The sequence below is a fragment of the Callionymus lyra genome, chromosome 4 (assembly GCF_982586985.1).
Source record: "Callionymus lyra chromosome 4, fCalLyr1.hap1.1, whole genome shotgun sequence".
NCBI lineage: Eukaryota > Metazoa > Chordata > Actinopteri > Syngnathiformes > Callionymidae > Callionymus > Callionymus lyra.
Window position 1 is genome coordinate 6,036,452 of NC_141821.1, and position 26,694 is coordinate 6,063,145.

The following is a 26,694-nucleotide window of genomic DNA, read 5'->3' on the forward strand; positions in this document are numbered from 1 at the left end:
GACTCATACCAATTGGTATAAAAAGGCACAATTGCATATTTGCATTCACTCTTTTTTTTTGTATCACATTTTATTTTTGTAATTTTTTTGTATTTTTGCCAGTAGCCGTCAGTGTAAATATACAAGGTGGTACCAGATAAAAAAAAAAAGATAACACAGTGACTGACAGTAATAAGATCCACTATTCTGTTTGACACATTTTTGTAACTTTTTTTTTTTATATATAAAGAGGAAATGCTTGCAATGATGATGTGTATTCTGATTTGAAATCTTTATGAATTAAATTAATAAAAACAAGTTTTTCCAAACTACTATGTTTTCATAAAACCGGCTGTCAAACCGCTCGCGCGCATCTTTAATGGGATATGAAAGAAATCTGATTCAATAAAGCTGTTCTCGCAATAAAAATAATAAAGACAAACGCCAGCTTCACTGCGATTGTATTACTAAGTTATTGTTGGAAAACAGCCAACAAACAAACCCTTTTTCACTCGCTATTGAGAACAATACGAGGAACTACTACAATCCATACCTGTGTAAACATGATTACAACAACCTGTGAGTATCATGTGAATAACTTACAGAAAGGAAAAGATGCCTAAAATCACTGTTTTTGTCAGTACATATAATAACTTATAATAATAACTTCATTGGTTATAATAACCAGGAAAAAATTCTAGTACCAGCTCTGAAATTCAACACATATAAGCTACTTTTCTTCTTATCATTATCTTTGTATACGAGCATGTATCTTTAGTTGTACCGGACATTTAAACCAATAAGAAATTGATGGAAAAAGTAGCTCTCGTCAATTTTTCATGACCTTCATTTCATACACATGCGATTGATGGCCATGGAATATGGAGGATATTTCTTGAAAACGTCTTATTTTTGAGGCTTTGCAAACTTAAAAAATTAATCAGTTGATAAATGAAAACATAGTAGTTGGTCCAAACCATTGCTTGTGTTCCAAAAATAACCAAACACTAAATGGATGATACGCAGGAGAAGTAACCAAAAAAAGCCACAAGGTGGAATTGAATGTTCACAGGGACCTTTTTTTTTTCTTCTTTTTTTAAACATTTTGCTTTACACTTTTTGTTTTTTTTACGTCTTTATTTATTTTTCAATCCTTCACATCATGTGAGGAAAACTCCCATTAAACGTGCAGTAAAAAGTAAATATTCATGTGTACATCTGCTAAGTATAGGAGCACTTTCTTGTCAAACAACGAGTAGTACTTACAGACTATAGATTGCCTGAATGCAAAAAGAAAAGAACCAAGAGGAACCTAAATTAACAGGCAAAACAGCTGCGTCAGAAAAACTGAAGCGTCTTTCACTAATATACTAAAAATGTAATTGCATCTGATTTTTACTTTTCTTTTTTTTTACTCGTACAGTCATTCCATTTTGTGCCTCTGAGGATGCAAACAAAAGACAATGATGCTTCACACTGTCAAGGGTGTATCAGCTCAAAGGTTCATTCTCATCGTTGAAAATAATGGGTGATGAGTCATCCTTCTTTCATCCCTATTTTTCTCAAAATCCTAACTAATATCTCTGCTTATCCGTTGACTTGATCCTACATTCGTGCTCGAAGATTACCTTATTCTACAACAAAAAAAAAAAGGATTGAGTGAAGGGATGTTTCCTGGTAATGTGTACATCGTATTTATTGCTCACTCACAAATAAAAAAGTTCTTGCAGCTTTTTCATGACCTCTGTGGCCACCTTTATGAAGCATCCCACCGTACGTATGGTCTATACGCGCCTCGGTTTTACTGCATAATTTGTCCATAGACTCGTAAAATTTGAAATGCCTCCACATCATTTTAATCTCAGCACTGTGCTTACTCAGAATGCCTCGATCACTCAGCGCCACCGGCTTGTAAAATATTCATCAGTCTCTATGGCGACATAAAGTTGGATTCTTACACATATCCGAATCAGGATTTCGCACGACCGTGTTGACACTTGCATCTCAGCCGGTGCGTGGCCAAAAGATGAGGTAAAGGTTCACCAGGATGGTTGAGGCTACGTGATCGTGAATGATAGCAGAAAGCGCTGTTTGCTGTCTTCAAAGTTTTATGTACAAGAACAAATCATCGGTGAGGAGCCTGACTCAACGTTGGAGCAGATTCCGTTGGTTCCCCTTGAAGTCCAAGGAAATCTTCGGAGCGACCCGCAATTGTTATAAGAGTTGTAACGTTTTTGGTCTGCTCCAAATCCACTGACTCCACGGTTGGTCAAGACGAGATAGTCCACAGAGAGTGTACTGCCTTGCTTATCGTTTTAGCCGTCTTGGCTTCAGTTCTGTACTGTCCTTGAACGAAAACAATAAAAAAAAAGGTTTGAACCAGATGCACTTTGAAGTAAAAAAAAGTCTGCATGTACAGCTTTGTTTCTAGAAAAGAAATCTGAAAACTGTACAGTGTCGTATCCTGGAGGGGGTTGGGGGAGGGGGGGGTGCAGTTGGAATAAAGGCAATGCATGCATGTACTCAGTATGAAAAATGAGAAGGATATTGTACAGTGACTGTCCCGAGAGCCCGACTTGCTGTTTTCAGTCCCATCTATGCTCTCGATCCTCCTCTTGACTTGAGGTTGCGACCATAATTAACACTTTCAAAATGAGTCTATGCTCCCATTTAGGTTTTTCATTAAGGAGCTGTCATGTAAGGTCTTGGGACAAGCGTGTCCTTGCTAAGATCAAGGTTTTGACGAGAACGTACTGAGCTGGAATGAGGTGGGAAAAGCAACTTTCTGTCTGTTTTAACGTAACGTGGCACCGCAGGCTTCGCCGAGACTCTCCTCACAGGTACACCTCCCGCCGCGTCAGGGTGCCACATGTCGTAGGCTTGTACTCCCCGGTCGGTGCCAGAGGAATCTCCTCGGTCGGATGGCCCAGGGTTTCCTCCACACCACCGGGGGAGCAGTAGGACGGCGATCCAAAGGCCTCGTAGGAGGAAGAGGAAGCCATCTTCTTGTTGAGTAGGTTACGATTGCGGTCGCCCATCATGTGAGCGGCGGTGGGGTCCCCGTTGGCCATGGCAGCCATGGAGAGGGTCTCTTGGCTGCCGGGCTGCTCCGCGCTGCTGCTGCCACTGCTGTTGCCGCTCATGAAAGTGGAAAGCTTTGGTTGTTGTGGTTGAGGGTTGTTGGTTGACTTGGATGGCCGTCGCTCCGGCGACGTACGCACAGGCATCCAGCAGGAGTCAGAGTGGCCGTACTCGTCACATTCCCTGGTGCACTTGCCAGTCATGGCTACGTCAGGCAAGGGCCGAGAGTCTGGTGAAGGAAATGAGAAAAAAAGAAAGATGTGTCAGAAAAGAACCCCAGTGCAGCGTTAGACAAATTTAAAGTGTATTCTTGAACCTCAATTTAAAAATGTGTCAATGTATACAAATATTTCTCTATGAAATGAATTTGGGCAAAGGGTGCGAACACTGATTGTCTTTTTTTTTTGTCTTTTTTCTGTAGATACAAGCTCAAGCAATCAAAGAACCAAAAATGTCAAACATAATTTTATTTTCTAAAAAAAAAAAGATCCTTGTGATGGTTTGATGAGGCCTCATGAAGCATCTGATGATGAAACATCTGATGCTGTATCATGATACAATGTCTTCATTTTGAAACGCCACTAGATGGCACTCTCGTTGGGAAAAAAGATGCCAGGTTTTATGAATCAGTAGATCAATAAATCAGAGAGTGCCATCTAGTGGCCTTGCAAAAATGTATCAATCTCATCAGTTGTTTCATGACGCCTTATCAAACATCACTAGAAGAAGCGCATTATGTTTCTGTGACTGACAGCACGAGCACATGAAAGGCAAGTGGGAATATCTGTTTGAATGTGTATTTATTCCTGATTGCTGAAGTAAAGGGAAGGTATAGCATACGGCTCTTGAAGAGCTGTCGAGTGTATGCGTAGCTCTCCGATGACTGTATATACGTCCATGCATAAAACATGACAGAAATTAAAACTGACCACCACGATGCAAATAAGACTCCACCAGCCTCAACAACAGCCTCAAAACTAAAAGATGCGGGAATCAAATGTCATGCTTTTTAAAATGTCTGTGCTGAAAGGAAGACAAGGGCGTGAAGTGATGCAGAAAAAAAAAAAGCGAGTTTAATTTATGTATCATTGCCATTTCGGCCCCGACGTCTCTCTTTGAGCTGAATTTGGCTGCGTGGGCGGTCGGTAGGCGAGTGTGTTTGGAGGACAGAGGTCGAACAGAATCCAAGTGACTGACAGACGGCAATCATGTCCTGATCTAAGTAGCTTAATAGATTTGCTAGGCTCAAGTGGCCGAGTATCCTTTTAAATCCACTAATAACGGTCTTAACTAATTACCTTGCCGGGGGCCTCGGCTTGTCTGCGTGGCTACTTTATTGTCGCGGGGAGAACTTTATTGGCTTACAATGCTACACCAGAATAAGAGTTAACACAAACACAGTGTCAATAAATCCTGTAGAAAATGCCCCAATGCAATGCCAAAAACAACAGACGAGGATTTACGGTGCTGCGAGGCAGACGGAGTGGGGAGGAGACGAGGTCTAAAAGATCAACAGTTCCTCCGATAATAGGCTTTCGGTTGGAGATTTGATTAGGGTAGTTTGTGAAAGACTTGCTATGATACATGAAGAAACAAAGAAAAATAAAGAGAATAGAAAAGCCAGGGTGAGTGGAAGCCAAGCATGCTTTTTGTTGCCCATCGTTACAATGAAAAGTTTAGACCAAGGCTTACTTTTAATGCTCTTTTTCTCCTGTAAAAGAAAAAGAAAATCACAAATCACTGTGCATCAGACGTAGATCTTAAAGTAGTTTATATTTGGAATAACAATCTTTAGCTTTGAATAAGAAGACAACAGCAGTAGAGGCGATCAGCGACATCAGTGTCAAGCCTTAATAAACTGTACATTTTGAGCTTCAAAAAGCTGCGAAATAACTTTACCATACATAACTCTAACTCTATATATCAAAGTCAAATATGAAACATGTTTCACTAGAGTCATTTTTAGCATTAGGATTAATAGAATCAGGAGCAAATTGAGTGTTATAAACAAGTCAAATTGTGACAAAACAGTTTGCACAAAAGTGGCTCACTTCATTTGAGATGCCGACAGATACTCAGAAGCCATTGTGGCTTCATTCCTGCATTCCAAATGATCATCAAAAAAAAACAAAGATTGCCAAAAACGCACAGTCTATTCGAGGCTTAAGTGCATGATGCGGACAGACAAGGACAGCAAACAAAGAGGAGATAAAAGAACTGAATTCAATTTGAAAAACATTTAGATTGAAATGTTATCTTCATCAGAAAAGCGGAGACGTCTAAATAACTTTGAGAGTGCCATTCATTTCTCCATTGACTTTGTCACAAACGACTCTGGTAATCGTTGCCGCTCGATGTATGCCCAAGACCTCCAGCATCCACTCATTTGAGAATTCAAGTATGTTTATGTCATTAAAGAGTGCAAACAAGTGTGTTGTTGTGCTTAATGGGATGTAAATGAAGAAGAAAATGAAGAAAGAAAAGCTGGGAAATGAAAAATAAAAATGGGGAGCATGCCAATACAGTGATGACAAAGGAAGACACAGCATGGATCCTTTAAACTGCCCCACGTCTAAATGACAAGCAAATACTTGTTTCAATCTGATCCATTTTATTTAAACTCATAAATAACCATTTGTGGTGGTGAGGCTTCATTAAGCCTTATTTTCACAGTCCACTAGATGTCACTCTCTGCTCTTTAACAGCTATTCAATTGAAAACGTAACTCTGTATTGTAAACTGAGGGCGCCACCTACTGACTAAAAAAACATGACAATGCATCGTGAAGCTTCATCAAACCATCACTTGCGATCTACCCATGATGCACACCCTCTACTGGCCTACAAATGAACGCTTGCCTCACATTGAATCTTTCTCCACTTTATATTTTAAATTATCGCTCAAATGATGTAACTTTCCGGTGTAACGTAAATAAATGGTAACTTTCTGATGATGTCACATGCATTACAGGTAAGAAAAACATTCATTTTCTATTCCTTGCATTTTTGTGTATGTTCAAAAACCCTAATGATAGTGATGGATTGATGAAGCCTCATGAAACAGCTGATGAATTATCTGAAAAGACCATTAGAATCTTCAAGTTTCATCAAATTATTAAAGCCAAAGATTATAAAGCAGTGATTGTATTTTTTTTTTTTTTTTTTATGAAGACACTGTATCATGATACATCATCCGCTGTTTCATGATGCCTCATTAAACCCATTGCTATCTAATGGCTCTTGAAAGTGACCAATAAGCCATCGCAAGGCAGGGGACAATGAAAAGAACAAATAATATCTGCTATGGACAATTGAGCATGTCTGATTGAACCTGTGCATTAACTTTGTTTTTTATTTACATTCTGTTTATTAGTTGATTATTTAAGTTTGTTGATGATTTTTTTTTATTAATTTTGTTGGTTATTTATTTTTATTCATTTTCTTGAATATCTTTATGTCCTTTCAACTGTATTCATGTTTTGCATCACATAATTTATTGTGTATGTCTTAATACAAGCATATTTGACAATAAAATAACTTCATTCATCAGGTAATGTTTTGGGACTGTAACAAGAAAATGGGGCGTCTGGAAGAAACCTCCACAAGCAGAAATAATCCACTGGTACTACACAAGAGGAGTACGAGAATGAAACTAATGACCTTCTCACTCTGTGGCCCGATATAGTACATTATGAAAAGTGTTCCTTGTGCGCACACACGTGTTTCTTGTGTATCTGGAGGGTCTTTTTACGGACCAGAAGCCAAACTTCAGCCACTTTAAAGGAGACAAAGCTTGGGCTACTTCACATGTTCACTATTCAACATCAACACCAGAAAGCAAAACTGCAGTTAGAGAATATGTACGAGAATTATCGTTGTCTGTGTGTAGCCAGCGATACGCAACAGAAGTCGTGGTGCTGCGAACAAACCAGCACTTTGAAAACACTCTCAACATAAAAACCTTTTGTCGACACATAACAAAAGTAGAGTACATGCCCTCCACTGTAGCTCAAGAGTGTCTAATTCAACGCAATAGAAGCGGGTCACTCCGATGTGTTAAAAAGCGTCAATATAGTAAAAAGCAGAAAAGGGGGCCCTTTATCCCAGGTTGTGTCCCAGAGGCATAAGTGTTATTTGGCGAGAAAAGGAGGACAATAAAAGTGCCACAGGAAGAGCCTGCTATCTCTATCGCTGGGAGGCGAGTGCTGTCATTAGACCATAATGGTCCAGTGAGCAAGGTCTTAGGATTTTTTTTTTCCAAATAAAAGCTTCACACAAGCAGCCACGGCCTACACAGCTGACTGTCAAACAAAAAAAAGCCACAATTGAATTACAGAGGAGGCTATGAGAGCTGCGATACAGCAAAGTCGAATGCCAGTAAAGGCTGCCTGTTGAGTAATGCTTTCTTATTTAGAGCATGGCTTTAAAGCAACCACTGTGTTTATTACCGGTTCATAAGAAACTATGATTGATATAATTCCTGTTCTATTTATTATCTTTGTTTCTACACAAACAATATTCTGTGACACATTCAGATGTTTGTTTCTTGCCAAGTTTACAATAAATAAATTAATAAAATTAAACATTGTCAGTCCACGGCTCCCACTGATTCAGTGGTATTTTTCTTTTTTGCTGTTTTTACATTTAATGCAGTGAACATACATTTAATCTAAAATAATGTATGCTAAACAATATGATTATATTGCAACTATCAGATATTTTTTTTCTTTTTGATAATAGTGACCTAGAGGAATAAAAACTGAGAAAATAAGAGATAAACGTCAACATTTGATTAAATAAAACTTTAACATGAGACATATATTAATAATTAAGTGAAGATGTTTTATTCTTTTATATTTAAGAAGTATGGGATTCACGGCCTAATGTTTAAATATTTATGGCTACTGAACAATATCAAAAGGGTTTATCATTTAATTTTCATAGTAAGGAAGTATTTTATCAAACCCTTGGTTTTTGAAATCTAGACTCTTCAACCGCCACAAAAAGTTTCGGCGGAGGACAAAGATGAGGTTAGACTGTCATCGCTCCGAGCCGTATGAACACTGATGTCAGCTGTGTGGGCATTTTCTGTTTCATTTAGAGTCGTGTGGTGTTTTCGACTTTTGCTATGAAGCATTTCTACACAGACTGGAGCTTCGCGACCTTTTAGCCTTTTTCTTTCCCAGCCGGCGCATTGAGGTCGGGAAACCTTTTGCAAGAGAAGGAATGGATGTTAGGGAAACGTGAGAGATAAATGTGGCTTCAATCTACTTCCTGTTTTGGAGGAAAACATTTAAATATTACTTACTTTTCAGTGTTGTTTTATTTATGTTATTGTCTCAAGTAGTTAACTTAATGGTAGGTGGATGGATGGATGGATGGATGGATGGATGGATGGATGGATGGATGGATGGATGGATGGATGGATGGGTGGATGGATGGATGGATGGATGGATGGATGGATGGATGGATGGATGGATGGATGGATGGATGGATGGATGGATGGATGGATGGATGGATGGATCGATGGATGGATGGATGGATCGATGGATGGGTGGGTGGGACGATGATGGATTATAGATGAATGGAAGGCGTTTTAGAATGATGTGAAATGTTTGTTCATGTATTTGTAAATGCTTTAACTTTTATCTTCAAATATCAAATAACCCAATTAATGTATTACATTTGAAGATAATATTCGGTAGCTTCAGTCTTAATCCTGTTAATGACAATTGGACTCTTAACTTTCTATAAATATTGACAGTGATTAAGATTTGGAATCCCAAGAAAATGCAAGACTTTTGCTGCTTCTTATGAATCTCATTTGCTGATAATCATGTGTCATTAGAAGAAAATCTGTTAGATTCTACTAGCATGCTTCACGTGACTTTTAGAGGTAAAATAATTGCGACCAAATATTATATTGTAGTTCTTACTTGATCATAGTACTGGAGAATTTAACTGATATTGATATATAGTAGTGATGGGCTGATGAGGTCTCATGAAACAGTTTGGAGGTGAAGCCACAGTGTCATGAAACAGTGTCTTAATTTTAAAAGGCCACTAGATGTCACTCTCTGCTTTAAAATCTTTGGCTCTGATCTACTAAGTCAATGAAACTTGGCATCATTTTCAAAGTAAGACTGACATCTAGTGGCCTTTTAAAGGTGAGACACTGTTTCATGACACAGTGACCTCACTATGAAACTGTTTCACGGGGCCTCGTTGACACATCTCGTGTATATATAGTGATGTAAGTAAGTAAGTAAGTCATTTGTATTTAGATAGCGCTTGACGTGAAAGCTTTTACAAAATGAAATCCTGCCTTGAAACATTCTAGAATCCGGGAAGACGTCGCCTTCACTTAATTTCACACGTCTTCCGCCTATTCTTTAGATGTCACATACAAACCATAAGAACCTCCAAGTGTCATTTACCACATGATTCCAATTCTGAAGCCGTAATAGAACACCGTCTTCTTGTGGTTTGTGCAAATGCCTGAGTGAGAACAAAGAACCCTTGCTTTGGAATAGGCTCGCTGATTTCATGAAGCCCTCCATCAAAGGCCCTCCTTGTATGGCCAGATCTATTTCGTGCAGTGCAGCAATCATGCTGAAGATGACAGTGTGTGTATTGCTGGTTGTCACTGAGATGACGCTCAACTGCTGAGGAGGACAGGATGAAATATACATGGAGACTCTCAGGAAATTCGGTGCAGAACATTTTTTAATCAAAGGACAAAGAGAAGATTAGAGAGAAACCACCTCAGTACACTTTCACCCCGAACAGAGTCCATTTTAATTAGTTTGAAATGCCAATTAATAAGGGTTTTTAGGGTGTAATACACCATGTTTGGCTCTCTCAGATTCCAGGGCCCCTCTGGCATCGCCTCACAGCTCGGGAGCATCAAAGACAGACAACTCAGACAGACATTCCGTGGTGCCGAAGACACTCGCACAACAAGAGGTGGCTGTGGGCAATGAAAGGAAGGAAGGAAATGGCGAGAAGGGAGAAGAAAGATGGTTTGCAGCCGAAGGGAAGGAAGTTTCCTGCGTGAAAGGAGCCGAAAGATGAACGGCTGCTAAATTATTAAGCGTTGTGACAGCAGGTTCAGACAGAACAATATCCACAGAAAAGAAAGGTATTTGTCTTTCCCTCTCCCTGAGATGTTTGCCAGACACTTAAAGATATATGGGAAGGGAGACACAAACATAACAAAAGAGGACTCTGAAGGAAAAAAGTCCTGAAGAGCGGCGACCTTTGAAAGATCTCGTCAGGCTTTTGTACTGCTAACAACAGCATTAATTGATGGCACCGAGGTCAGCGGCGAGGCTTTGAACAAGCCTGACCTTACATGACTCGACTTTCAAGGATCCTCAGGAATTCACAAGTCAGCGGAGGATTTGCTGAACGGCATCGCGGCAGCTTTTACTGGTCACTATGAAACTGTTTCATGAGGCCTCATTGACCCATCTCTAATATATATATATATATATGTATCTATAAAACATTGCAACATTGGAGACGTTATTAAATGTCCATTCAACAGCTGCTTTGCTAATAAAGACAGTAAAGCTAATAAGTCAAATAATTGGTAATATTGAGTTAGTAAGTAAGTAATATTTGTATAGCGCTTTTCCCGACCAGGGTCACAAAGCACTTAAACAATCAAAACAATACCCAATAAAATATATACTTAAAAGGTCAAGACAACAGTGAGACAAACACAGGAGTCTCAGAGAATCAAGGAAAAGCCTGCACGAATAAAAATGTCTTGAGATGTCAGTAGACTCCATCAGGAATTCCAAGAAACATACTTGAAATAAATACACATAAAAAAAAACATTATATAGAGATTGTGACAAGAGCACCTTTTTTTTGAAATACCCATCAAATTATTACTACATAACTCAAGTCACTCACTGTACTGAGCACTATACGCCATATTTTTTTTGTTTGAATATTTAATTTTAAAAACTCTATCCAAGGTAGAGATAGTACCCAATCACCCAAAGGAGATCTACAGAGGGATTGATAAAATACATATAGATGAATGTATCAACAATATAACTATATCTGATCATTTGATTTTTTAGTGTCTTGTATGCAGTTTTCTTGTAATTTTGTCTAATAATACTGTATAAAGTGTATAAAGAAATGTCTCAAGAATCACAGTGCGTATTTTTTTCACTTCTACCTACTCGTAAACATGACCACTCGGTGACTCTGGTTAATAAAGACACATAAACTTAACCTTTCCTGTCAGCAAAGATAAAAACACCGTCCATCCATCAAATATCTGTGACCACTATTAGACTTTTTTTTCATCCATTCCTGAAATCCTGCAGTATGTATGATCTGCACTCTTTCAATAGGTTCAATACCCTTTCAAGAATAATGAATGTACTGCGGCCAGCACTCGAGGTAATTAATTGAGGGGAGATTAACTAGCATAATTTCATTCTGGTGACGATCTCTCAGCCAATTATCAAATGTGGGTTGCACTCTCGCTCCCTCTATGCAGTCACTTTCTACCTCTCTCTGCCTTTTTGCTGGCTCTCTATCTCGATCGGGCTGATTGAACGGTCAGCACTCACGCCAAAGACTCCCATAAATAATGTGTCATGGTTCCTAATTCATACGTGCACAATCCAGTGGACGTGCACACATACGGCAAGTCCCACTGTAACCAGATGGCTTTGATATTTACTGGTGCCGTGAATTACTTTCCTTCAGTTTAAGGCCGTAAACAAGACAGAGACCATGTCCTCGGAACACTTTTGACCGTTTACTTTGTCTATGATGGCAGAAGTGAGGCAGTGACTCATCCACTCTGCTAATAGGAGTGATGGCGTTGGCTTGCCTTCAACTTAAACCATAAAAAACGATGTTGAATCCAGGCCCAGGCTACACTCAGGGAAAAGAGCACGTCCCTACTTTAGCCAACGGTACTGAGGACGTTAAAATAACCGTAACAAAGAACAGCTCAGGGTTTTCAACATGAGAGACTTGTTTTGTTTAATATTTAGAAATGAAAGTCATGCGGTTGTCTTGTATGTTATGTGCTACAGAACAAGATTTAAACAAATAGCTTGTGAGATCACAAACATAAAGAATAAAACATAAAGATAACGGAATGCTAAATCTTAAAATAACCTCTTTCTCCTTTTCACAAGTTCAAAGTCCTAGGCCTCGAAAACATATATCAAATGAAACAGCTGATGAGGTATCATGATACTGTGTCTTCATTTTTAAAGGGCATTGGAAGTCACCTCCTAATCTTTGACGTTGAATTCAATAAAAAACATTTTTCCAACTCAGAGTGCCATCTAGTGGTCTTTGAGAATGAATGCACAGCATCATGATACATCATCAACTGTTTCATGAAGCCTCATCAACACCACCACTAGTTTTTACAAGAGGTACATTTTTTGACAGCAGAAGTTTACAAATAAAATTAATTAAACAGAAAAGAGGATAGTCTTTTCATTATTTTCATTGGTTATGTGTTTATCAACAGATTTAATTAGTTTCAGTTTATTTATTTATTAAAATAAATATTTGATGGATCCACACCAAAAGATTCAAAGTCAGTCATAAAAGGGGCCAAACTTTTTTAGTAGTTGAGGTCACGGGCTAAACAAAAACTTTTACTAAAAAGTATGTTGAATCTGGCAAATATACCTAAGTACAAGTATAGTTATTATACTAAGGTAAATGTAATCGTAGTAAAGGTATACTAATGTGATACTTCTAAGTATAAGTACCTGTATTTAACATATTTCTGTCACATTCTTATTTGTGCTTGTCCCTGATTTTCTGGGACTCCTGTGTTTGTTTTACGTGTCTTGAACTTTTAAAGTATATATTTAACTGTGTATTGTTTTTGATTGTTAAAGTGCTTTGTGACCCTGGTCTAGAAAAATCTTTAAAAATAACTATTACTTACTTACTTACTGACAAAAGATGCATCGAGCATCAAAGTCAAGATAGACAAGGAAATGCTCATGTCATACCTAATGGTTTTATGTAAGTATATTTACAATATTTACTCGGAAGTATGAGCCCAAATTTTTGTCAGAATTATCTCCATTTTTTTCCTGCAAACATTTAAAGAAGATATCTTTATCAATTGAGTTTGACACACGTGATCTTCTAGAGCACCAAATAAACCATCTATTTGTAAAAGCCATGTTTGTAGGTACATGTTTGTGATTGCATGAGACCGGCGTCGTTCCCGCTGACAGCCTGCATCTAATACCCTCCATGGATTAAGAGATGAAAAAGCCAGTGCAGCTATGCCAAGGTAAACGGCTAACGTGTTACCAACCCCACCATTTATGCTGCTCCTTCATGGCAATCTCAGTTCATACAGAATCCGTTGAAAGCCCCCGTGAGGATTAACATTAGCTGCTCTGCTATGGCGCACACATGGAACACTGCTTGAGACTGATAAAACAATATGGCCGCCTCAGCTTGTTTCTGGAGAAGCGTTGGGACATTTTCAGAGTGTAGCAAACCTACATTCACCACGGAGCATGTGTGCCGCTCGGTACAGATTCATGGAAACACAGTAAACATTGGACAAAGACAGAATACAGACAGTGTTAAGAAAATGGTAGGGCTTACTGAACTACTTGTGGTGTGTAAGCAAGTGTAAAGAATGTGTTTACTTCTTTTTTTCTACTCAAAAAAGTCTCATTTCCCACTGCTGTATATGCTTCCATTTCTCTTATCACATGCTTGCAGTCATACTCACAAAATAATATGCTATGCTCCATTAAACGGTAGTTTGTCAAGAAAAAAGTCACAATTCAAATAAATCAAGAGCGAGGACGAGAACAGGGTATATTTCAGTTTAGCTGTGAGTTATTGCTGAAGCATATTCTCTTATCAAGTATCAGTATTTATAACTTTAAAGTTATTTTTTATCAATTACACTTATGTATAAATTCAATCATATGAAATATACAAAGGTATTTGTACTACTTTACTAAAATACATATACACATAATACACTTGAGTATACTTTGTTTGACTAAGGAAGGTCAAAAGTAAACTTCAAGTATACTACTTTAATTCTAGCATAAATACGTTTACTCGTAGTACACTTGAATATACTTTGTTTGGCTAAGGAAGGTCAAAGGAAACTTCAAGTATACTACTTTAATTCTAGCATAAATACGTTTACTTGTAGTACACTTGAATATACTTTGTTTGGCTAAGGAAGGTCAAAAGTAAACTTCAAGTATACTACTTTAATTCTAGCATAAAATAAGTTTACTTGTAGTACACTTGAATATACTTTGTTTGGCTGAGGAAGGTCAAAAGTAAACTTTAAGTATACTACTTTAATTCTAGCATACATACGTTTACTCGTAGTACACTTGAATATACTTTGTTTGACTAAGGAAGGTCAAAAGTAAACTTCAAGTATACTACTTTAATTCTAGCATAAAATAAGTTTACTTGTAGTACACTTGAATATACTTTGTTTGGCTGAGGAAGGTCAAAAGTAAACTTTAAGTATACTACTTTAATTCTAGCATACATACGTTTACTCGTAGTACACTTGAATATACTTTGTTTGACTAAGGAAGGTCAAAGGAAACTTCAAGTATACTACTTTAATTCTAGCATAAATACGTTTACTCGTAGTACACTTGAATATACTTTGTTTGGCTGAGGAAGGTCAAAAGTAAACTTTAAGTATACTACTTTAATTCTAGCATACATACGTTTACTCGTAGTACACTTGAATATACTTTGTTTGACTAAGGAAGGTCAAAGGAAACTTCAAGTATACTACTTTAATTCTAGCATAAATACGTTTACTCGTAGTACACTTGAATATACTTTGTTTGGCTGAGGAAGGTCAAAAGTAAACTTTAAGTATACTACTTTAATTCTAGCATACATACGTTTACTCGTAGTACACTTGACTATACTTTGTTTGGCTGAGGAAGGTCAAAAGTAAACTTCAAGTATACTACATTAATTCTAGCATAAATACGTTTACTCGTAGTACACTTGAATATACTTTGTTTGGCTAAGGGATGTCAAACGTAAAATACTTTAATTCTAGTATAAAATAAGTCTACACATAGTAAACTTGAATATACTTATGTTTGCTAAGGGTTGTATTCAGTCATTAATATGGCTAGAGTTTAAAAATGTTTCCCAGCTTGACAGCATCACTGTAGCTCAGATCATTTTGTATGTGTTTAACCTAAATGAGGAGGTGCAAGATATAGACGACACACCATAACCGCAGTGTCAAGAGGTATCTGCTTGTCCTACGACGACTGGTGTGACACTGAAAAATGTTTTTGTACGTAAAGAGAACCTACAGCGTTAAAGTTCAAAGTCACCTGTTGTTGGTCGCTTGATAAAGTGAAAGGTTGCTTAAGGACTGAAATAACCTCTGCAGCCACAGAAGAAAAACAAGACAAAAGTGCAGCCTTGATTAAAGTGCTAAAAAGGATGTGCCAGTCAGCAAATGGGCTCTCCAGAACCACTTTAATGTATCCTTCAGTCTGACCAGGGAGCCTGTGCTACTGTAGAGCCGGCTGTTTTAAAACCCAGTTTCCAGGAACATCACAAAAGCCTGATCAGCAGCAACGAGGTCTGTCCTTCATCCACACGTATATCACCTTGACTTCCTCTAGTTAGAGGCGGTTCAAAGAAAAGAACAGGAAAATAAAAATCAATCCTCATTAGTCGTAATGTTTGTGACAGTTATTGTTTTTAATTGGAGGTTTTTGTTTTTGTTCTGCACTGTAATAGTCCTTTTCACGTTCAAGTCCTCGAACCTGCTGCTGCCTGTAAAGTTAACGGGTGTATTCGAGGCATGACTGGGGGAACCAATAAACTCTTTTACACTGAATACTTGACTAACAAGACATTTCACACAGGAAACAAACTTGAGCCTTCATATGAACATATTGAGGCGGCAATTAAAAAAGGCAAAGATGTATTAATGTATAAAAAGTTGCTGATAGTCACAGCTCACAATTTTATTTTTTATTTATTATTGTACTGACTGTAAGGACTTTTTTCAAATCTTCTCCATTTGCTGAATTATTCTTGCCCCAATAAAATTATTTCAAATTATTGATCATATTTAGAGAAAAAAAAAGGAATTTCTTTATTTAATTTCATGAAATTTATAAATAAACCAAACAATGTAACTCATAATTGTATAAACTTTTTTTAATGTATTTTATGGTGGTTTTTTTTCTAGTTTTTTCCTCATATGTTGTCTCATTGTTCCACTTTTAGCTCAATGGCCCCTCACAACAGTCACAATGTGGCCCCTGAGGAAAGAATTATTTTTATTTATGTCGGTTAGTTATAAAGATTGGACGAGAAAAGCACGTCGTACTCCTTTATTCTTTATACTTTTAGTATTTTTGTATCATTTTCTTCGTGTTATTTCCTTTGATCTATGTTCTTTATATTTGCACTTTGTCACCCCTTGCACTTTGCTCTTTTATTTGCACCTTGTTCTTGTTTTTATGAAATAATCGTCTGATATTGTCGAAGGAGATCTCCAGAGGGATTAATAAAGTCTATCTAATGTAATCTAATTAAAATATTTATATATACCATTGTTTATTGCATTTTATTATTTTAAAGACATGTAAAAACATATTGCGGCATAACTTCTGTACTTTCTTGGTTCTTTTTTCTGGCACCTTTTCCTGTCTCTTGCTTCTCTCTTAGCTTGAACAATGAGGCCCCTAAGAAAATAACTATTCGCTAGTTATAAAGATAAGTTGAGAATATCAGTATTTGCTTGTATTATTCACTAACACAACAAAGCTCCAAAACATTTTGTTTTGTGTCAACAAGTCAGCAACAGTTCATTCCTATTGTTGCTAATTCAAGCTTAGAACATGATTGTAATTATAATTTTCCTGGCATCAAATCATTACATTTTAGTATCATCTCTTTCTATTTCTCTTTCAAAAGACCCAAGTTTACACTTAAAAGCATCGTAAAATAGATTCAAGTCAATAATCAGAGCTTTTTTCCTGCTTCTTAAACCGAGGAGTTTAGAACTTAAGTGTCATGACTGGAGCAGCGTCTAGTGTATTATTTAATACACGAGGGGCCCAATTTGTCACTCTGGCAGGCTCGTCAGAGGCAAATACCCTTTATGAAATGCACTTTTCATGCTTCCTGTCGGACAGATCAAAGCCGCGACAGCCTCCTTCAGACGCCCTGCTCTGATTCCCGCTGACAAATGAGTCAATTTAAACAAAATGGATATTCCCTATCAACATAATGATAACAAGTGAGGCAGATAGAGACGAAGAAAGAGGCCGCCGTCATGACTGGAAGAGAGTTGGGAGATCTATCTATCTATCTATCTATCTATCTATCTATCTATCTATCTATCTATCTATCTATCTATCTATCTATCTATCTATCTATCTATCTATCTATCTATCTATCTATCTATCTATCTATCTATCTATCTATCTATCTATCTATCTATCTATCTATCTATCTATCTATCTATCTATCTATCATCCATCCATCCATCCATCCACATCCATCCATCCATCCATCCATCCATCCATCCATCCATCCATCCATCCATCCATCCATCCATCCATCCATCCATCCATCCATCCATCCATCCATCCATCATCCATCCATCCATCCATCCATCCATCCATCCATCCATCCATCCATCCATCCATCCATCCATCCATCCATCCATCCATCCATCCATCCATCTATCTATCTATTTTCAGGAGCATCATAAGTTGTTTTGTCCAACATACATCTATGACGATCAAGGAAAAAAAGTGTGGATAGAAGATAGTTGATGGACGTAGAGCCTGATAGATTATTCCTCCCACTCTGTGGTCCAAGATTCAAAATGCAGTGGCAACAACATATTTCCCAATTTTTATTACATACATCTTGCCAACTACATCCTACACACATGCACCGACAAGTAAGACGCTCTCATCGAACCCTAAATCCTCTGTTAGATGGAAAGACATTAAATGTATTTTGATGCAGATTTAAAGCAAGTGGCTTTGTTTTTGAATTGATAATCATTTATTTTATTGTACTCCTTTTGATTCCCTTCTTCAGGAAAGAGAAGGGAACAGGTTGCAGTCAACCTCTGTATATTAGTGCACTTGAAATATAAACATTATTAATCAAATTGATTTCAGGGTTGCTGTAAATAAATGATGATTCATCACATTTTTTGGTCTTTCTTTTTTTTTAACTTATAGTTATTTAACTTAGTTATATACTATAGATGTATCGTATTTATGAATAATTGTTAGAACAAATATAATCCAAAAACTACGTCTGAATAATGAAGAAACAAGTATATATATTAGTATGTATTTTATTTTATAAGGACAAGGAAGCTTTAAATCTTTAAAAAGAATACATTTTCATTAATAACCATGGTCTACATATGTTTATATATATATATATATATATATATATATATATATATATATATTTTATCCCACAGACATCTACTGATAAGATCATCCATCGAGAACCTCATAAAGACAAAGACAACTCCTCCCTCTACATGGAGTTTCCGGTGACACGATTCAATTTCATCTTGATCATGATTTGTATGCCCTTTGGACGAAATGGTCAAACTTAAAAGTCAATAATATTCATATAACACTTGAACTTTTCACCTCTGGTCATTCCTCATAATGCCTCTATGATGACTTCCACTTATTGGTCTATTTCTGAAACTATGTCTTTGTTTAATCACGGAGAAAGCTTTCAAGTAAAGATTCTTCATTGTACCCACTGTTAAACGATATTAGAATAATGGAGGGAGGATGGGGGGGGATTCATTACTTTCATTGCAGGCAGAATTGGAAAAAAAAAAGTGCAAGAGAAATCCTTTTGGTGACTTCCAACTTAATCCTCGCAAAGCTGACAGAGAATTTGCCTCCTATCCAGTTCAGTGGTTGAAGATTAGTATTGTCTCTGTTCTTTGATGAAATAAATGAGAAAAGAGGAGCGATCACATGGGACTATAGTTCCTTGTTGGGGGTGCAAGTATGTTAATATCTGATGTCAATTGACAAGAGAAGAAGCAATATGTATTGACTTACTATCCTCTAGAGATATGGAGAGTTATGAAGCTACAGGAGACGGTAGCCACCAAATTAAGTGAGAGAAACAATCAGTGTGAGATGGAAAGACGACAGAGAATCTGCTGCTGTTTCTGCAAAGAATGGAAAGAAGACAAAGATTGGTAATATGCCTTGGAATTTAATAAGGTTCCTCAATAATATCACCCGCTTCCAGAGTCCTCTGGGAGACATGAAAGGGACTCTGAAGGACGATGACTGCCTCTGACAAGCATGTGTGATATAATCATGCTTGATACATATAAAGTTTATATATATATATATATATATTTTTTCAAATTATTGAAGGAGTAATACATGATATTTGCAGACATATTTTTAATATGATTTAAATGAATAATATACTATAAGGTGAAATAGCCACTACCTTTAAATAAATATTCTTCTAATAAAAACATTATTCTCATAGTAGTACAATCATATACTACTACCAGTCTATTACAATACTACTACAAGAAGTTTCTGATCATCCGCATCAGAAACCCTTTTGTAAATACAACACAGGGATTTTTTTTTTTGTGGCAGTACAGAATAAAATAATAAAATAATATGAATGTGATAAAAGGAGATTACAATTAAAAGTACATAATACAGCAAAAAAAAAAAAATGTTAACGTAAATATTTAGTACAGACAAAATAAAAAACAGCTAGTTTTTAAAATTACCCTTCAAAGGTATTCAAACAGTGGAAGTGTGTCAATGAAGCTTCATGATACAGTGTCAATAGTCTGGTTATCTACCGACCTCTAAGAAATATGAGACTGCTTCATGAAGCTTCATGAAGCACCTTATTTTCAGAGGCCACTAGATGTCACTCTTTGCTCCACAATATATTGCTTTGAAATATATTGAAACCTTTTGAAACTGCGCCACCTTCTGATTTCTAAAAACACGACACTGCTTCATGAAGCTTCACCAGCTCATCACTTACAAATGACTGAAGTGGTTAACTGGGCCAGTAAGACAACATGGTCCCATTTAGAAAGTCCAACCTCGTGATCTTGAAACATTCCAATGTTACACGGTTGTGTCAATAAAATAGAAAAGTTATTCTAAATTACAGTTTAAAAACATCATGCTTTTTCTTCATAGAACATTTCTAGATTATTTTATTTTATGACTGTATGGTTTGTATTGTTTTTGTTGTTGTTCATTTTCATCAAATCCAACCATTACTAGTGATAGTGATGAACTGATATCACTCTCCATGTTTAGCTTGATATCTTCCCAAATATTTGGATGAACACTGTACATTGTCCATTTTTTATTAACCTTCACCGATGCACCGTGTCCTGAGTAGCTCATGAAATCTGCCGTTCGGACGAGTCAAAAAGAAAAGAAGTCGACTGCTTGTCAAAACAGTAGTTGAGTATTCTCGGGGTAACAGTTAAGAGCCACTTCAACTCCCGCATGTCAAAAGCGTTGTGTGTCCAGGTTCGGGGCAAACACGAGCGAGGAGAAGCACCTGACCTGTAATGTCCCGTCAAACCAACAGAGAAAGACAGGCTTCTCGCTCTGCCGACTCCTATGACATTTACATACCTCTATGTCTGCTAGTGTAGGAATCTCCCCGGGGCGGTACTAGGCGAGGAATTTGGGACAGGCGCATTTTTCAGTTGCTTCAACACCCCTCTGTCTTGTCCCTACCTCACCAGGACCTGTTCACGCTTGACTGATAGAACCCCCAAACATGTACCTTGCTCCACTGCCGCTAGAATGGACTGCTGCCTTTCAGACAAGGGACACAAAGCGTGAAAAGGAAAAACATGGGCTATTTCTTCCCTTCTCCCCGAGGCACCCGCCCTTGCTCCGAGGCTTCTTTTCCCCTCGTTTTTCTCGGCGTCACGGATGTTCTTTCTTAGCTACAACGTCCATCAGTGCTCACCTGCTCTTTTGTTTTACTAATCCCTTCTCGCTTGCTTGCTTCAGTACCCTTAAACATCTCTGCCTCTCTTTGAACCATCTTCCCTTCTGTAAGTCATCCAATGGTTGTCAATTCTAAAGGGTGGATGATGTGGTGTTCTTGTAGTAGTAGTTCACCCATAATTCAAATTCATTTTCCTTCTCACCTTGGTGGGTTGGGATTATCTGATCCTTTTTAGACAAAAACCTTTATTAATTTTAGTGTCATCTTCATCCAAACAGATGCACAAAACCTCCAATTAAATATGTTTATATTTTAATCGTGTTTGTGAAAGAAGATACACGACTATACTCATGCTACATCTTGCGATTTGGCTCACTTTGTCTCCACAGTCTACTATGACACACAGTCCCAAATCGCACACATCTGCACCTACACTTAATATTTTGAGTGCACAAGTGCGTCCCAATGTGCCAAATGTAGTGCGCGATGAGCACTCGATTGGTGCACTCAACAGCCAGACAATTGAGTGTGGATCATTGGACACTTTTCACCTTCAACGACCTCCATCTTAGTGACGTAGATGAAGCTAAACTGAAGCTACGTCACTGACGACGCGTCTTCGGAGCAGATACTGACGTAAATGTCTCGAGAAAACACTCATTTTACCACAAAACAAAACAACAACGACAATAACAAAATCAAACACAACTTAATATCTTGTTTCAATTGGTGAAAAGTTCTGTCAAGTGTCAGTGATATTGTTTCAACGACTGGTTACAATCTGTGTTAAAAAGTAGTAGAAGAAGAAGCTGTCGAGACATTTCCAGTGTGTAGCAGTAGAGTTTGATTTGAGACAGTACTACATATCTACAAATTTGAGCACTGGACAAGTAAGTGCACTGTCTTATTGTGTACTGTAAAGCAGTGCACTCAGAGAAGTTTGCACTTTAAGACACAGCATGGGAGCTCTCGTGAGATTTTGTAGCCTGAGTAGTCTTGTAGCTACCGACGCCACAAACAATCCTAAAATATGTTGATTATTTTTCAGAACAATTTCTCATGTGGAGGATTCAATACAAGAAGGACGTTACAGACGAGCAGTATGGAGGCGTTTGGATGTTTTAATGTGTCTCCTCGGACAACGATGAGTGAGCTCCGGTCGCTACATTAGCATGAACATCTCTGAAAAGAATCCTAGCTCGTAGTTGACATGAGGGTGTGTTGAAAATGAGAGAAATTCGGGGTGAACTATCCCTTTAAACTGCCGTCCTTCGTACATGACTCGGTGCTGTGTGGCGTCCATGACTCTGCTGGTAAAACTAAGAAGACCAATCACTTAACATGCACTAAGCTTGACTCCCAGGAGGTAAAGAGAGTCTATGGGCTGGCAGGAGAGGAGAAGAAAGGAAGTAGCAGCTGAGCAGAATACTAATACATCGCAGCACTTGAGGAAGCTGACTTGAAGAAAAAAAAAATGGCACGCTTGTGTCTTCTCATTTCATAGGTTTTGTCTCTCAGTAATTGTATCTGTGTGAACAAATTACTGTAAGCAAAGCTAGTCAGAAATTTAACAACCTGTTAACTAAATATTTAATCTGCCTCAAGATGTTTGTCCTCTCGCTGAAAAACAGACTTTTAAATGCGGAAGCTGAGAAAATGTCAGCCCTGCCTCGAACCAGCATGGACAGGATATCTATATATATGTAGCAGTAGCAGAATTCATCAATTCATGAATGTTAGAGTTTTATTCCTAGATTGTGTTTTTTTTGTTTGTGTGTTCTTGCATTCGTGCCTATGTGTGTGTGTGTCTGCGCGTCTGGGTGCATGAAAAATTAATAAAGGGTTGCTGGTGAAGCCTCATTAACACGATTTGGGGGGAAGTGAAAGCAGAATAAAATGTAAGTTTTATTGCAACAAATGCTCGAGTTGAAGAGGAAAAAGAACCTCATATCAATCGTGAAATAGCTGATGAGGTATCATGATACAGTGTCGTGTGTTTGAAAGACCACTAGATGGCACTTGATTGGAAAATAATCCCAATGTATCAGTGAATTACTAAATCAGAGCTAATGATTTAAAGCAGAGAGTGACACCTAGTGGCCTTTCAAAATGTAGACACTGTATCATGATACCTTATCAACTGTTTCATGAAGCCTCATCAACACATCATGATTTAGGACTATTCAATAATCACAAATTGTACTGGGACCAATTCTCATTTTATTTCATTTTATTTCAAAATATTGTCTTGAATTTATATCTTTTTTTTTAATTTAAGAATGGCTTATCAGAGCTAAATAAAGTAACAAGCAGTATTTCGGAATAATCTGAAATTTCCTGAATACAAATAAAATAATTGTGTTTGAAAATTAATTAATGACATATGTTAAAAAAAAAAACTCATTTTATTTTGTATTGGGAACCGAAGAAAGCTGTTTAAAGAAATGTTTCATTATCACATAAATGTATTCCTTACTCTTAGCTGACCCGGTACTCCTGAGAAGGAAAAGTAAAGAACTGTGTTAACACTGACGCTGTGAAGGAAACAAGTTTCTCTATTTGCCTACAGCAGCATTCAGCAGCCGTTCATTAATATTGGAGGGAAAAGAAAGACCGAAGTGTGGGAGAAAAAGATTCGCGGGTACATTAGCTGCCAGATTTATTGACGTCTTTGCACCGTGGATGTGGCAGGTGCTCTTAAGCTACTTGTGAACAGCCAAACTCCCCTCAGCCCCGGTCTCTGGAGATGTGTTCAAACACACACACACACACAGACACACACACACACACACACACACTACACAACTCACACATATATAGGGAAAACATGCTGCAGAGAGGAAGCTATATTATGAAAATGTTGTGCGAGCGTGGTCAATGAACAACAACAAAGAAGTCATCCGGTCTGATGCGTAGTTGATCCAACAGAATATCTACTTAGGGTTTCCCTAAATAAGAGGGTTCACAATGCTTGAGGCTGCAGAAAGACTGGAAGTAAGGTACACACACAGCTTAAAAAAACAGATTTAAAGCATGAAAATGCCATTTTTAGTACACTTTATACAGTGACTTCGTAGTCTCATCTTTAGGGGTGTGGTTTTATCTGCCTGAATTCCGACTCTTCCTAAAATTCCTTAGGCTTAGATCTTTTCAAAGATGTCCGCGCCTTTTTGTGATTTGGTTTTAAAACCATGGTTGAGTAAGAGATCACAGATACAACGTCTGCGAATCCTCCATCGTTGAGGTAAAGTTTGCTGCTTTGGTAATACAACCTCGGTCTTACAAATGTGACAGAAGGAAGTTCAACATGTATCAGACTTGAGCTAAATCTTGTCTCAAACGAGAAAACCGACTGCAACTAAATTAAACACGTTAGTAAGTAAAATGTGAATTGATACTATTGCTTGATTCATTTTACAGTTTAACTGGCATAAAACAAGAACAAAAATGTTTATAAATTAACAAATACTGTCTCAGCTTTATTAATCATATGAATTGATCGTTTTAAACGTGAGTCTTCAAGTTTGTTTTGAGGAGGAAACAGAAGAGACGCTCCAGACGTAGAGGATATTGATGGGATTCCTACACAGTGGAAGGGAAGAGAGACTCGGAGACGAGATTAGGAGATAAGAGCTGCTCGGTTTGTTTTTGCGGGTCAGGCTGACCGTTTCAAGGAAGGGGTGTTTGTTGTCAGCGGCGTGTCAAACTTTTATCTAACCTTGTCACACACTCTGAGAGACTCTAGACCAGATTTGAACCTGAAATATTTGACTTTCAATCACATACAGAAAAGCATCTCATCTCCAGTCGTTTTATAGTCTTCAGCCGACAATAAGACAACTATATACTAAATATATGTTAAAAATACTTCTAATATTAGCATCAGTTCTAGTTTCATGCAATGTTTTGCAGGAGATACATTGAATTACAATGTTTGTATTTAATCAATTAAAACATATTTTAAAGTATTTACTCCAAATTTATGATGAGATATATACTTTAAATTATATTACATCTTAGTATAAGATATAGATAAGATGTATTTATGTTTTTTATTGATCTGTTTCTACTCTTCTCTGCTGTGACAGCTCAAGTTTACCAACTGAAATATCTTTACATCAATACAAACAATGCCAAAAATACTGTGAAATATATTAATAATAAAATTATAACGATAATAATTAAATAAAAGATTAAAAAAATTGTTGAAATAATAATACAATTCCAATTAATTTGTATTTAAATCCTAATAAAAAATATTTCAAGACGCTTTATAGTTTAATAATTATGGTTAATAATAATAATGATAACATTAATACTATTACATTATGGCAATATTCAGTAGTAGTCAAAAAATACTCAATAATACAAATAATAATTCTGAATATGAATACAGATGAACTTAAATATCGATAACAAACACATCCAGAGCTATAATAATTGCAGATATTCTGAAGAATATATGTTTATTCAATACAACATTTATGATTTAATGCAGCTCACATGAAAACAGGACGCTTCATAAATCAGTAGAATCAGCTTCTATTCACGCGACTGATTCATTTCCGAGACTTTCATTCGTCTTTCGTCTGCGAGCGCACACCTTTCTCTGCCTTTGATGGAATTGCTCCCACAGTCACTGGAAACAGGAAAAACAAATGGGCTCTGAGCTCGTGGATGTAGATGGGTATTGTTTTTTATTGATTTCTCTTGGCTGAGAAGCCACTGACAGCAAGTCTCTACTCATCAGGGCAGTTTATCGATCAGATGGGAATAGACCTTAGGTGTGTGTGAGGGTCAAGCATGCGATCGTAAAGAGTAAGAATTCCGACCGGATAGCTTGATTTCCAGCACGGCTTATTGAATAAAAAGAATGTTTCCCTTTTGGAATAATTGAAGCTAAAATATGAAGACATTTGTATATATATTTCCCAGCCAAACCTCAGCCAAACATATCTGTTAAAATCTACTATGACTTATTTGACATAAGGTACTTTCTCTTGTATGACACCTAAGAATAACTTTCCGAACATCAGAGGACACTCATCCACGTGGGAGAAACTGATGACATTTTGAACTCCCACGTAGACTAAATCATCAGAGTGTGGTTGGACATGCAATCTTTCACACTGACAGAAGGATCTGGTGGAAGGTCTTCGCAGAAAAACACATCAGCAAGACAAGTTGGATTTTGAAGGTAGAATAATAAACCCTTTGGTTCAAAGACGAATTCTTGAGTAAAACAGTCATAATACAGTTTTCCCTGCAGGGTATTCACATCGTAAATATGTCTTACATGTAGTTTTATTTCTTGATTTAACCATACAAATTGTGAGGTTAAAAAGTACATTACTCAATCACACAAGATGCCATCATGTCATGGGCCTAAGACAATGTATCCTTATACGTATGTATACTCTTATTGTATTCTTTTTCTCCTCTATCACATTCTTTTTTGATGCAGAAAATCCCGATGGTTCCCCTTTGAGGGACTAATAAAGGAATCTTTGAAGGTATATTATTCTTAATTGTATTTGTGTTTTACCTTCTTACTTTTCCTTGATTTTCTGGAACTCCTGTGTTGTTCTCTGTGTTATCTTGGTCTTTTAAA

The 26,694-nt window shown here is 37.2% G+C and overlaps 1 protein-coding gene across 6 annotated transcripts in view; it reads right to left on the reverse strand.

The window, feature by feature from the left end:
* pcdh7b (protocadherin 7b) overlaps window positions 1–26,694 on the reverse strand; it is a 129,181-nt gene that overhangs the window by 1,048 nt on the left and 101,439 nt on the right. For 2 of the 6 annotated variants that reach the window (XM_087788560.1, XM_087788558.1), the window contains exons 3-4: window positions 4,753–4,771; window positions 3,149–3,289 (exon numbers count right to left, since the gene is read on the reverse strand). In XM_087788560.1, the coding sequence (XP_087644686.1) occupies window positions 4,755–4,771 (17 nt within the window). In that variant the 3' untranslated portion in view covers window positions 3,149–3,289; window positions 4,753–4,754. Of the gene's footprint in view, window positions 3,290–4,712; window positions 4,772–26,694 lie in introns of those variants that run through there. The other 4 variants (XM_087788557.1, XM_087788556.1, XM_087788562.1 and 1 more) reach the window with 3 other exon arrangements.